The sequence below is a fragment of the Musca autumnalis genome, unplaced genomic scaffold (genome assembly GCF_047663935.1).
Source record: "Musca autumnalis isolate F117 unplaced genomic scaffold, ASM4766393v1 scaffold_2, whole genome shotgun sequence".
Taxonomy (NCBI): Eukaryota; Metazoa; Arthropoda; class Insecta; order Diptera; family Muscidae; genus Musca; species Musca autumnalis.
The window spans coordinates 203,676,689-203,690,355 of NW_027411755.1; the positions used below are offsets into that span (position 1 = coordinate 203,676,689).

The 13,667-nt window shown below is 41.3% G+C and overlaps 2 protein-coding genes across 2 annotated transcripts in view; both read left to right on the forward strand.

Annotated features, from left to right (window-relative positions):
• Positions 1-9,790, forward strand: part of LOC141392495 (uncharacterized) — a 60,132-nt gene extending 50,342 nt beyond the window's left edge. Inside the window, exons 2-3 of the mRNA XM_073965433.1 lie at positions 8,314-8,883; positions 9,050-9,790. Coding sequence (XP_073821534.1) covers positions 8,314-8,883; positions 9,050-9,790 — 1,311 coding nt within the window. The remainder of the gene's footprint in view (positions 1-8,313; positions 8,884-9,049) is intronic.
• Positions 9,791-11,575: 1,785 nt separating this feature from the next.
• LOC141392496 (uncharacterized) lies at positions 11,576-13,006 on the forward strand. Its single transcript, XM_073965434.1, has 3 exons — positions 11,576-11,761; positions 11,854-12,279; positions 12,353-13,006. The coding sequence occupies exons 1-3, from the start codon at positions 11,576-11,578 to the stop codon at positions 13,004-13,006; spliced, it is 1,266 nt and encodes a 421-aa protein (XP_073821535.1).
• The last annotated feature ends 661 nt before the right edge of the window (positions 13,007-13,667 follow it).

The following is a 13,667-nucleotide window of genomic DNA, read 5'->3' on the forward strand; positions in this document are numbered from 1 at the left end:
CCAGAGATTTCTGTATTCTGTGCGGTATTCGGATTTGAAAACGGCATAAGAACTTTTACGAACTGCAAATTGAGAGCAAATTACGCATTGTTTAAAATAGCAGCAAACCTGCTGATGACAATAGCATCCCAGCGAAAGAGGACAATCAACAGGAAGTGACTGTGTCTGTACTGCAAATACTCGAATAGATACAGCAAATATTTCTTTGTGCAGGACACAATTATGCTCAATTGAAAGTAGTCTTCAGCAATGGTAAAACTGAGATTAAGGAAAAAGGTTGCAGAAGAGACGACATGAAGTTTCTCTTCCACTTCACTCGTCGTGTCTTCCGTCACTGCCCTGAAAAGAGTAAGATTCTTTTTGTAAAGTTTAAGTATATGCCAAACATCTGCAGTGCACACTGGAACCCTCGTACAATTCTTGCTTTTCTTGTGTTCATTCAAAAGATAACCCAAGCCGGCGGAGACCAGTGGACAAATATTTCCCATGTGTGTGCCTAAAGAAAAATGGAATAGGAGACATGGAGAAAAGGCGATCAATAATAAGATCTCCTGAAAAACAGAACACCACTTAACCTTCCAAGACAAAAATATAGCTTCACATCTTCAAATGTACCGAGTAAACCTCTTCCTCGGCCTTAGATAATATGGCAGAGAGCGACAAAGTTAGCTCTGATATAAAGAGGATGGACCCGATCATAGAGTTTGCGGCCCTTCCTCAAGAAAATGGTGGCGATATTAGTTCGCTTTTAGAGGGCAATAACCGTCTGGTGCTAGGGGACATCAATGATCATCACGAGTTTTGGCACTCCTTCTTAGGTAATGACCAGAGGGGTACAGCCCTGGCTGAGCAAATTGATAGCTCCACGTTTTGCACGGTGAATGAAGACGCTCCTACGAGGATTAGAGGAGACTGCCACAGCTCGCCAGATATCACCATTGTGTCACCAGGTCCGATAAATGACGTATCCTGGCAATCCGTCATTTCCCTTAGCTCAGACCACCTCCCTCTCATCGTCTCCGTAAACAGACCACCCGATTTCATAACCTCTGAACGCCGTACTTTCCTGAACCATGGGATGGCGGTTTGGCAAGGGTTCAGAGAATTTACCAATCACCACTTCAGAGAATTGCCCACTCCCTCAGATCCTCGGGTAGCTGAGGTAATCAGAAGCGTAGTACCTCGTAGGTGGAAAAGCAGCGGTATACGTCAAGGGGTCTGTTTGCAAATTCGAGACAGAATGCATGATGGATGTTTTTGGAAAACAAGATGCGACTTTAACGGTGATGAGATGGGAAGCTTTCCACAAGAAGGAGAAAGAAGATTGTCATCCTCTTTCTCCTTCCTTGTGGGGGAATTAATGATCTATCGCTGACCAGTCTGGCAAAAACAAAGGTCATGACGTACTAGGTCTCAATCGTAGTCCACTTCAAAATTGCATGGGTAAGGATCAGTCAGGAAGAGGATACCAAACCCCCAATCAACACACAAGACAGAGCCAAGTTAATCAACGACTCCCAAAATGTCCGCTTGTTGGAATGAAAGGGAAACTCGAGCTCGAGTTATGTGCATATTGGCTTAGTTCGGGAATCTTGGACCGTAAAGAATAAGGTCTCTGCTTTAAACTATAAAAATGCTTAACATTTTTACGCTATTACAGGAAATCGTCCGATTCCCTCTAGAGTTGCCAACAACGAAAGCCACAGCTCTTAACAAAGGGAACTGGAATATATCTGCAACAGCTGGTAAGAAGAATAAAGCAAACAGGTAACGAAGTACTAGTAGGTAGCGATCTAACTGATAAAGACGCACTTCACTTGAAGATGCACTACGTAAACTCCAAAAATTGACAACTCGATGACCAAACAAGTCTTCATCAGTTTGTAACCATAGAAAGAATAGGGACCATACCATATATCCCACCCTACTTCACACAGAAGTGGACTATCTTTCGTCCAAGCTGGTGGGAACTTTCAACATCGGCTTGAAATTCGGATATACTCTTCCCATAGCCTCCCAAGAGGCAAAGGTAGCCTTTATGCCCAAACACTGCAAGACAAGTTACGTAATACCACAATCGTGATGCCCTTGCAAATTAAAGGCTGGCCAGTGGAAACAGTATTACACCACATTGAAAGAACCGTTGAAAGGTAAATGTATATACAATGCAGGACATAGAAGGCGTTTTCAATAACGTTAGAACTGATCCAATCCTTTGGGGAGTTTCAGGTTGACAGGGCCTTGAGGAACTCGTAAACCGTATGTTATACGTGAATAAGCTCCGCGCAATAATCATAGACTAACTTGGCCAAGGAAGTGTTGGAGGAGGGGTGGGGGAGGATCTTATCAAATGACGTTATTTTGTGGGAAGTTGTAATGCCTACTGGAAGCTGTGGTTTTACATAGGGGCTGTGCTAGTGTGGAGAACGGGTCTTGTAACAGGGTCTAGTCGTCGGCTGTGGTAAGTTTAGTCGTGTCCTGGGTCACCATAAGGACCTACTAAACCTTACGAAATTAGAAGACTAGTATTCTTCCTTTCCTGGGAGCTAAATCGGGTTCTTTATTAACTAAATACTAGCTTACGATGTTCGGGTTTAAATAATCAGCAACCCGATGTACTCGACGTTCGTGTGTAGACGATCGGCAACACGACGTATCCGGTGTTTGGCTGTAGATGGTGTAGATTTGGTTGTAGAAGCCGATGGATTTGCCGTTCGGGTGTTAATGTTCGGGAATAAGATGGATTCGGCGTTCGGCTGTTGATGTTCGGGAACACAATGGATTCAGCGTTCGGCTGCGGCTGCTCGGGAACCCGATGGGTGTTCGGGAATACGATGAATACGGCGTTAGGGTGTTGAAACGATGGATTCTTTGCACGGGTGTTAGTCTAAGACTAAGGTCTAGTTTCTACCATATACTCTTATTACCCAAACAATAGAACAGCTGACCGAAAGGCTCTGTAGAATTGTAAAACCGAAGGTTTCAACGCTATACTACACAGGATTTATTTCCAAAATAATTTCTGGTACGTTCTGATATTTTGGTTTTAGAAGATTTGTTTTTGCCAGATAAGGGTTTCAAGCAATTGGACAAGTGTAGTCTACACCACAAAACATTTTCATCTCTGTCGAGTTGTGGCAAAATCGGGAAAATATATGTATATATGGAAGGTCCAGTGCCGAATTGTAAAACTGAAACTCCAATGTCAAGTGCCGAATGTTTTAGCCACCACAACTTAATGCGTAGCCCTCAAAATATATTTCCAATTTTGTAGCACCGAGGTGTACGTTGGCGGATTTAATATAGTCTTTAGCCCCAACCAGTGTAACTAACTCCCTGCAGTAGCCAGATCGCCCTAAGCATTTATTTCCGAAATACTTGAGGGATTCGAAGTATAAGGCGAATGCTAATTATTCGCCCTAAGCACTGACGACGATGCTTGCTTGGTCTGTTGTACCACTAGTGTCAGGTAGAAATAATGTATGGTGGAATGTTGTCAAAGTGCCATGGGGAACTCCCTGTTTCACTCTACGGGGTTTGGACTTCTTGTTCCTGAATTCCACGTACGACTGGAGTCCACACAAATAGTTGACTATCCAACGTTTCAAGCTTGGCCGGAGGGTTGTCTGCTTAATGTCCTGAAACAGCGTGGAGTGCCCGACTGTATCAAAGGCATTTGATAACACAGTGAACACAAATTTTGGGGCAGAGATAATTCCTTTTGGGAATGAAGGACCTTGGTGAGTATATTATGAATCCCGAATGCCAGATCCGCCGTGAGACGAACTTCCGAGTTATGGCGTGATGAAGTTTTTTAAGAGCCGCTATAAAAGTACCACAAGATGACGTTTTTCAGCTTCGAAATGTTCTGCAAAAATGTCGCTCAGAAAATTGTAGGTACGGCTCTCATGGACAACTAATCGATTTTGTCACGTTTTTATAGTCATTTTTGACATTTACCCCTGTTTGCTCAGAAAAACTCCGGGATATGCTGCTCCCAAGACAGAAAAACGAAACAAATACGAACATATGTACACTGAGGTGGCAGCCGCTGGCCGGAACATTGATGTTGTGTGGTTCCGGGTCAATCCGGTACGAAAGAACCCGGTGCCGTGGGATTGAGTGCATTAATTGGTAGCCGGTATTATGTGTTGTTGTGCCAAGTACGTTAAAGAACCGGAAAGAAGAATCTCCCTCCGACTGTCGGATCACAACACACCATCAGTTGGAAGTCCGAGTAATTACGGAGTGTATAAACTGGTTTAATGTTAACAAAAAGCCAACCACTGTAACATCTTAACGAACTACAAACCATCAATAAAAGATATAACTAGACAGAGGAATCCTATGCAAATGCATATATGGTTAGGATGGTCGTAGAGAAAATCTGATTAGACAGAAACTCGTTTTATCACAAAATAAAGCGAATTAGGCCCAGAAATTTTTGAATATTTTGCATATTTTGCATATCTTGAATATTTTGACATATTTGCATTAAATGAGCATATGACGTAGGGGATGGAAGATACCAAGCAACGGTCCTGACCGGTTTTAACATGGCAAAGCCCAGGATTTATCTTGGTCCCTCTTTCATCTCAAGTGGACACTGACCTCCCCGTGGTGTCACCTGGGGAACTGCCTTTAATACCCGTTAAAGGTAGTGAGCTAACATGTGCCGCGCGTTCTCCCATAAGAACGTTGAAAACTTGGGTTTGGGCGTCGGGTTAGTAACCCTCCCCTAGAAAAAACAGCATACTATGAAAAAACGAAAGAAAAGAAAAACAAACCCCTCTAAAGTTGACGAACCCCGCAAAAGTTTTAAGGACCATGATCTGCGAATCTGCACCTGGAATGTTTGCACTCTTTATAGAGAAGGTGCAGTCTTCGCATTGGCAGACGTATTTGAAAAGTACAAGGCCGATATTACTGCCATACAGGAAATACGATGGATTGGGAAAGGCGTCACAACAACTCCTAAAGGTGACGCACTGTATTATAGCTGCCATGACGTAAAGCATGAGTTTGGTTGCGGATTTGTAGTTAGTCGGAGACTAAAACATCTGGTATCCAGCTTCACCCCAGTGAATGAAAGACTTGCTGCAATTCGAATAAAAGCTAAATTCTTCAACATCAGCTTTATTTGCGCTCATGCTCCCACTGAAGAAAAGGACGAACAGACCAAAGATATATTTTACGAGCGCTTAGAAGAAACATATGACCGTTGCCCTGCCCATGACATTAAAATCATTCTAGGCGATTTTAATGCCAAAATTGGAACGGAGAATATCTTTGGCCCAACACTCGGGAAATTCAGTCTCCACAGTGAAACATCTGACAATGGTATGAGGCTGATAGACTTTGCAGCTGCAAAAAACATGGTAGTTAGCAGTACCAGATTTAATCTTCTCGATATTTATAAGGCCACCAGGCTGTCTCCAGATCAAAGAACAAGTAATCAAATTGATCATGTTGTGATAGATGGAAGACATTCATCGAACGTGTTGGATGTAGGATCGTTGCGAGGCGCAAACATTGATTCGGACCACTACCTTGTTGCAGCAGAGGTACGTACCCGTCTAAACGTTGCAAATAAAGCACGAACAGACACAACGCGGAAGTTGGACATCGATAGGCTGCAAACACAACAGATAGGCACAGCATATTCCACTCAACTAGCCCAATTGCTTAACGCGAGCACTTCTTGTCCCAATAACATAAACACACAATGGCAAAATATTGCCCACTCCATTCAAACAGCCGCAAAATCCATACTTGGATTCCAGAGACCTCCACCAAGGAATCCATGGTATGATCAGGAGTGTGGTGCTGCTACCGAAGAGAAAAATGCGGCATATACGGCTACTTTACAATCCGTAGCAACGCGTAGCGCACGTGAGAGATACAGGGAGAAAAGGAGAGTGGAGAGACGTCTTTTCCGCAGGAAAAAGAGAGATGGAAAAGCGGGACTGCGAAAAAATCGAGATATACAGGAGCCAGAATAAAGTCCGAAAATTCTACCAAAGAGTCAAGCATCTGGCTTTGGTACAGGCACATCCTACTGTAGAGACCAGCAAGGTAATCTGGTAACAGATACAGATAGCGTGCTCAGGATATGGAAGGAACCTTTCTCCAATCTGCTGGTATCCAATAGTAGGGAAGACGATGATACCACAGATCCAAATCCCAGCAGATGGTATAGAATGTATACCACCCGGCCAAGATCAGGTAAAGACAGCAATAAACCGGTTGAAGAATAATAAGGCAGCAGGAGCCGATGGCTTACCAGCGGAGGCGACGCGCTGATAAGTTGGCACGAAGAACGCGTACCCGACGATTGGAACCTGAGCAACCTGTGTCCCGTTCACAAGAAAGAAGATAAGACCGTATGCTCCAACTTTAGGGGCATAAGTCTTCTCGCTATTGCCTATAAGATAGTGTCAGGGATATTGTGCGAACGACTAAAGCCAATGGTCAACGAAATAATTGGACCATACCAATGCGGCTTTAGACCTGGCAAGTCCACCATTGACCAGATATTTACCCTGCGGCAAATCCTGGAGAAGTCCCAATAGATGCAGATCGACACCTACCACCTTTTTGTCGATTATAAAGCAGCCTTCGACAGCCCGCTGCGTTCAAAGGTATTCCAAGCCATGTCTGAATTTGGTATCCCCGCAAAGCTCATTCGGCTTTGTAAAATGAACTCAACTGACACGAGCTCCTCAGTTAAAATAGGAAAAAACTTTTCCGAAGAGTTTAGTACCAAAAGAGGTTTCAGACAAGGAGACAGCCTTACGTGTGATCTCCTCAACATCCTGCTGGAATAGGTTATACGAGAGGCAAACGTCAAAAGATGTGGCACAATCTACACCAATAGTCGCATGTTACTTGCTTATGCTGATGATATAGACATCATGGGCCGATCAGTAAAAGAAGTAACTGATAACTTTATGGAGGTCGAAGGAGAATCTGCTAAAGTGGGTCTGGCGGTAAACGGTGAGAAAACAAAGTTAACTGTGGAACTTGGTTCCTATAATTTTGAGGTAGTAAAAGACTGCGTCTACCTCGGCAGTTCCGTAAACACAACAAACGACATCAGTTGTGAAATAAAAAGAAGAATTGTATTGGCCAACAGATGCTACTTTGGTTTAAGTAAGAAGTTTAAAAGCGAAGCCATATCTCGCCAAACAAAAATAAAGCTCTACAAAACACTGATACTACCCGTGCTGATGTATGGCTCCGAAGCCTGGGTACTTGCGCAAGCAGACATGGCAGTGCTTGATGTGTGTTGAGAGAAAAATTCTTCGAAAGATCTACGGACCAATCTGCGTTGACGGTGAATATCGACGTCGTATGAACCACGAGCTGTATCTGCTGTACAACGACATCAATATTGTTAAACGTCTCGAGATGCAGCGATTACGTTGGCTAGGCCATATCATAAGAATGAGCGAAGATGAACCCGCTAAAAGGCGTATAAATACGGACCGCTTGGCGGTGCACGCAGAATTGGCAGGCCAAGGAATAGATGGCGCAAACAAGTGAAGAGATGAAAAGGCGCGGTATTCCAGAGTGCGAAGCAACAAATAGAGAGAAATGGAGATATTATCTTAGTTCGGCCTATGGAACAAATGTTCTGTAATGGACCAGCTAAGTAAGTAAGATAGAAAATGTTTGCAGGGTAATGGTAATTGGGAAATTCTTTTTGTTTCGGTGGTGAATGAAACAATCGGCAAAGCCTGGCCGAAGTACATTTCAGCAATTGTACGGTTTTCAGTTTTTTGCATTGAACAGTTTGTGGTTTTGAGAACGAAACAATTCAGAATCCGCAAAAACTTCCCAGGTGTAAGCACCTTCCGCTTAAATTTGGTTCAAGAGCACCCTGACTAGTGTCAGGTAGAAATAATGTATGGTGGAGTGTTGTAAAAACGCTGTTCAGTGTGACTGTACTGTATTAGTTGGTAGCCGGTATTATGTGGTTTTGTGGCATGTACGTGATCATATTGCCACGGTACAAACTTGGAGTTTAAAATAAAGAACGGAAACAAGAATCGCCCTACGACTGTTGGATCACAACACGCCTTCAGTCGGAAGGCCGAGCGATTACTGAGTGTCTAAACTGGGTTAATGCTGACAAAAAGCCAATCACTGTAACATCTTAACGAACTGGAAACCATCAATAAACGCTATAACAAACAAAACAGTGAAAAACTGACATGGATTGAATGAGGGTTGCACGATAACGTTCTGGCCCAACAATGAAAACGCGAATATTCCCCATCAAAATCAATTGTATTGTTTTCTTATGTGCAGTATACACTGTCTGATACAAGAGAAACAGAAACTGAATCAACCGAAACGATGACGACCTTTAGCAAACGAAACCGGATAAGAGTAGGACAATGGAACGTTCATACGTTAAGGGAACCCTCAAGGCTTGCCCAACTTGAGGCGCAGACAAAAAAGTACAACATTGCCGTATTGGGTATAAGCGAAATTCGTTGGCCTGGGAATGGAGAGATGATATCTGCTAATGAAAACCTTGTACTGTTCAGCGGAAATGAAACAAGAAGCGAATATGGTGTAGGCTTTATAATAAGCAAGGAATTGCGCAAAACCCTCTATTCGTGGAGCCCAATTTCCGAACGCATTATAATGGCCCGTTTCTGCAGCGATGTCAAAAAATATGTTACTATTGTGCAATGCTATGCACCCACGGAGGATGCAGAAGAAGAAATTAAGGACCAGTTTTACAACCAGTTAACTGCCACTATTCACAAGGTAGCGGAGCGCGCCATATTACTTCTGACAGGGGATTTCAATGCAAAAATAGTTTCCAACAATGATGGCACATCTGAAATTATGGGAAAACACGGCTTGGGAGTAAAGAACAACAATGGGGAACGACTTATTGGACTTTGCCAAACATTTCAGCTGGTTATAGGCGGTTCACTATTTCCACACAAGAATATACATAAATATACATGGACGTCGGCAAACGGATACACAAAAAATCAAATAGACCATATTTGTATACGCCGCTTTAAAGGACGTGCGCACCAACAGAGGTGCTGATATTGACAGCGACCACGAGCTAGTGGTGGCGACTATAAAAATCAAGCTGAGGAGAATATATAAGAAGAACCAGAACAAAATACCGAAACGCTTTAATGTAACAACATTGAAAAATAGTCAGAGGAGAGATGAGGTAAGCAACGCGTTAAGAGACTGTGTACCGTCGACAAACACAACATGGGAAGACACATATAAAGCAATCATAAATATAGCGAAGGATAAAATTGGTTACAACGAGAAAAGGGAACGGAAAGTATGGATGTCAGAAAACACATGGAATTTAATAAACGAGCGTAATAACATGAAAATTCAAAAAAATACCAACCCCACTTTTCAATCAAGTTACTCATCTTTAGCGAAAAGAGTTAAAAGAGCTGCGAGAAATGACAAAAGGAAATATTTGGAGTTAATGGCTAGCGATGCAGAAGCAGCGGCAGGTGCAAATAATATGAAAGAATTGCATCAAATTATTAATCATATTTCCAATAAAACCGGAAGCCGATCCCATGCCATAAAAGACAAAAATGGTAATCTTTTGACAGACACTGCTGAACAAACACGCAAATGGAGACAACACTTTATGGAAATAAGTAACTGTGGAAACGCGAATAATGCAGAAGCCCCTATGTCGCCAATCGAGGACGCTATAGTGGATAATCGAATATCAACAGAACATCCGAGCGTAGAAGAGATCGCTAGTGTAATACAAAGTTAAAAACTAACAAATCGCCAGGGGAAGATGGGATACCCCCGGAACTTCTACAGGCCAACCCAATCGCTTCGGCTGAATTATTATTCCCTCATATACTCGAGGCATGGTCCAACGAAACATTTCCCAGCCAGTGGACAAACGGCGCCATTATAAAACTGCACAAAAAAGAAAATGATCGCAAAGACTGTAACAATTGGAGAGGCATCACGCTGCTTAATACAGTCTACAAAATAGTAGCCACAATCATAAACAACAGGCTACACTGGGTGGAAGAATCGCTACGCGACGAAAAAGCTGGGTTCAGACCACATCGTAATTGTGTGGACCAGACAAATACATTGCGCATTATTATTGAACAGACGGCTGAATGGAGATCCCCTCTTTATTTGGTATTCGTCGACTTCAAAAAAGCATTTGGTCGGCATTAAAGAAAAAGAGGGTACCACAGAAAATAATAAACATTATACAAGCTATGCATACAAACAATAAACTACATGTGCGTCACAACGGAACCACAAGTGATATATTTGAAACAAATACAGGTGTTAAACAAGGTTGTCCGTTATCCCCACTCCTATTCGCCATAACATTGGATCAAATCATGCTACAACTTGAAACGAAGAAAAGGGGAATCGTCTGGAATTTGCACCGAAAATTAGAGGATCTTGACTTCGCAGATGACATCTGCTTATTATCGCACAAATTCACCGATATGCAAGAAAAACTCAATGAGCTCGTCGAACTGGCCAAAAATGTGGGTCTAGAAATCAACATAGACAAGACAAAAGCAATGCGAGTAAATAACACCACAAATATGCATATTCACATTGAAAACCAACAAATTGAATACGTATCGGTTTTTTGTTACCTTGGTAGCGTAATGGCAGAGGATGGAGGAATCGATGATGATTTAAAAAACCGACTCAACAAAGCGCGCGCCGCTTTCGGTCGGCTAAAGAAAATATGGCGATCAACACAAATTTCAATGAAGACCAAATTACGAATTTTTAACGCGTGTGTAAAATCCACCCTACCTTATGGTAGCGAAACATGGAAGACTACGTCACATATAATTCAAAGACTTCAGACATTCGTGAACAGATGCCTTCGGATAATTTGTCGCATATTCTGGCCAAACCGAATCACAAACACTGATTTATGGATAATGACTAACGAGGAACCCATAATCCGCCAAATAACAAGAAGAAAATGGAACGTGGCGAAGAACGGTCCTACATGAAATCGAAAAGCAAAATACAAACTTAGATTATTTAAAACATATTTGTAACGATAAAGTAAGATGGAATTCTTTTGTAGAAGCCCTATGTTCCCAAGTGGAATAAATAAAGGATAAAAAAAGTATACACTGTCAGTTTTGAGGGCCGATTTTTCTCAATTATCGATAACTTTCCAACCTTTCAACAACCACAAAATATCACGCAATTTAAAATTAGTTTCTCTTTTTCCTAATTTTTTTGGAAATAAACACATTTTTAACATTTTTTCACTAATTATTGAATATAATCTCCCGATGTGCTGTTGTTTTTCATTTCCACTTGATCAAATAAGTTTTTGATGAAGAAAAAATAAATGCATATTTTTGTTTAGTTTTGTTGATGTTTTTCCATCATTTTGTCCATATTTTCTATTCATATTTGTTAAACAAATAAAAAAGCATTTCGCTATAAATTCAAAAGAATGTCACTGAAGCCGTTGTTGTTGTCGTCGTCTATTCAAAGCTAAGCCATTGAGGGCTGCTGGCAATTTAGTATCGAACTAAAGGTGATCATGAAAGAAAGTTTAGCAGGGGAAATTTTGAAGAAAAGCGATTGTTTAACAATTGTTAAGGATTGTTTACATTTACAAAATGAAAACGATTTTGAATTGCTTGCATATAAAGTTTTAAAACCATCCAATATTTTGGAGGGTTTTTTGGGAGAATATTATAAACTACAAGTGGATATTAAAGAAAAGGTGAGTTATATGTGCACGAGAGAAAAAAAACTCCAATGAACATATTTCTTATTACCCATTCTCTTCCTCTCTTCCCTTCTTCCTTCTCAAAGAATTCTGATGATGTAAAGAATTTGCAATTTTTTGTCAAAAGTATTCCTGTAACAAATGAAATGTACCGAGATGAATGTGAACGCAAGGGATTCTTTCGCAAGGAATCCAGGATGTATGCTGAGATATTGCCAAATATTCAACGCTATGTTGCGCATGATTTATTTCCAAAATCATATCTGGTGCGTTCTGATATTTTGGTTTTAGAAGATTTGTCTTTGCCGGAGAAGGGTTTCAAGCAATTGGCGGCCAGTGAAGTCTACACCACAAAACATTTCCATCTCTGTCTACAATTGCTGGCCCGATTTCATGCCGCCAGCATAGCATGGGAGACCAATGACGGATTTAACATTGGTAAAAAATTCAAAGATGTTATATTTGAAGTGCAGCTAACAACGAAAAATGAGTGGTATATAACGGGAATAAAGGTAGAGGATTTCATACAACAACAAACAATGACCAATAAATTAATATTTGTTCTTAATATTTTATAACTCATAGGCTGCCTTGTATTTGGCCCAACATCACCCGAAATACCAATACCGCGAAGCCCAGAAATTCATCAATGAAGAGCTGTATAAAATATTTTTAAATATGGAAGAATTTGCCACTGCATCCACCACTCAACGCAATGTTTTGTGTCATCGTGATGCATGGAATAGCAACTTCCTTTGGAAATATGATCCGGCGTCACAACAACCCTTGGAATGTCGCCTCATTGACTTTCAACTAACATGTTATAGTCCGCCTGGCATAGATGTGCTAAATTTCCTTTATAACAATTTTGAAAATTCCCAACGCAGAGACCGAGAAGTACCCGAACTTCTCAAGTATTACCACAATAGCCTTAGAGATGAATTGAAACGTTTAAACTTACCTGAAGATCTAATATCACCGAAGGAATTTGAAGAAAATTGCCGTAGAGCTTTGCTGCCTGTTTTAACTTTGAGAGCTATTTGTGTACCGTTATTTAGCTTACCCAACGGCTGGGCTTCCCATATTCGTGCCACTGAGCAAAAGAAATTTGACGATTACATGAACAGCGAACGTACTGAGATGTTTGAACGGGTGTCGAAAATCGATCCCACCTATATGGATAAAATCCTATTTCCAATACAAGAAATATTGGAATATTTTAATTTTAGGGCTAAATAAATGTAATGTAAGAAGTTAATGTAAATGTTTCATTGCATTAATAAAGAAGTTTCATTACATAAATGAACAAATTCATAATTACTTACTTACTTAGCTGGCCCATTACAGAACATTTGTTCCATAGGCCAAACTAAGAAAAGATCTCCATTTCTCTCTATTTGTTGCTTCGCACTCTGGAATACCGCGCCTTTCATCTCTTCATCCACTTTTTTGCGCCATCTATTCCTTGGCCTGCCAATTCTGCGTGCACCGCCAAGCGGTTCGTATTTATACGCCTTTTTAGCGGGTTCACCTTCGCTCATTCTTATGATATGGGCTAGCCAACGCAATCGCTGCATCTCGATACATACATACATATGTTCCCACAACATCTCCGAAGGGACAAGGGAGACTTCTCTCATATCAATGAGTGCACTCAGGTCAAGTTCGATGATGGGCTATATCGGTGCACGTTTTGGTATAGCCCCCATATAACGGTACCCCCGATTTACGGTATTTTGACGTTTTTAGCTACATTTTCAGACCGATTTAGCTATAAATTGACATTTAGGGTTCTTAAGTGTCAGTAAACTTATATAACAAAAGTTGTGGACATAGGTCCATGTTTTGGTATAGCACCCATACAACGGTGCCCCCCGATTTACGGTATTTTTCCGTTTTT

What these genes read in the sequence shown, in the direction of transcription:
- LOC141392496 (XM_073965434.1), top strand. Translation starts at nt 11,576, where the DNA reads ATGAAAGAAAGTTTAGCAGGGGAAATTTTGAAGAAAAGCGATTGTTTA. An exon ending in AAGTGGATATTAAAGAAAAG is followed by an intron (nt 11,762 to 11,853) that starts GTGAGTTATATG and finishes TCCTTCTCAAAG; the next exon opens with AATTCTGATGATGTAAAGAA. An exon ending in GGTATATAACGGGAATAAAG is followed by an intron (nt 12,280 to 12,352) that starts GTAGAGGATTTC and finishes TATAACTCATAG; the next exon opens with GCTGCCTTGTATTTGGCCCA.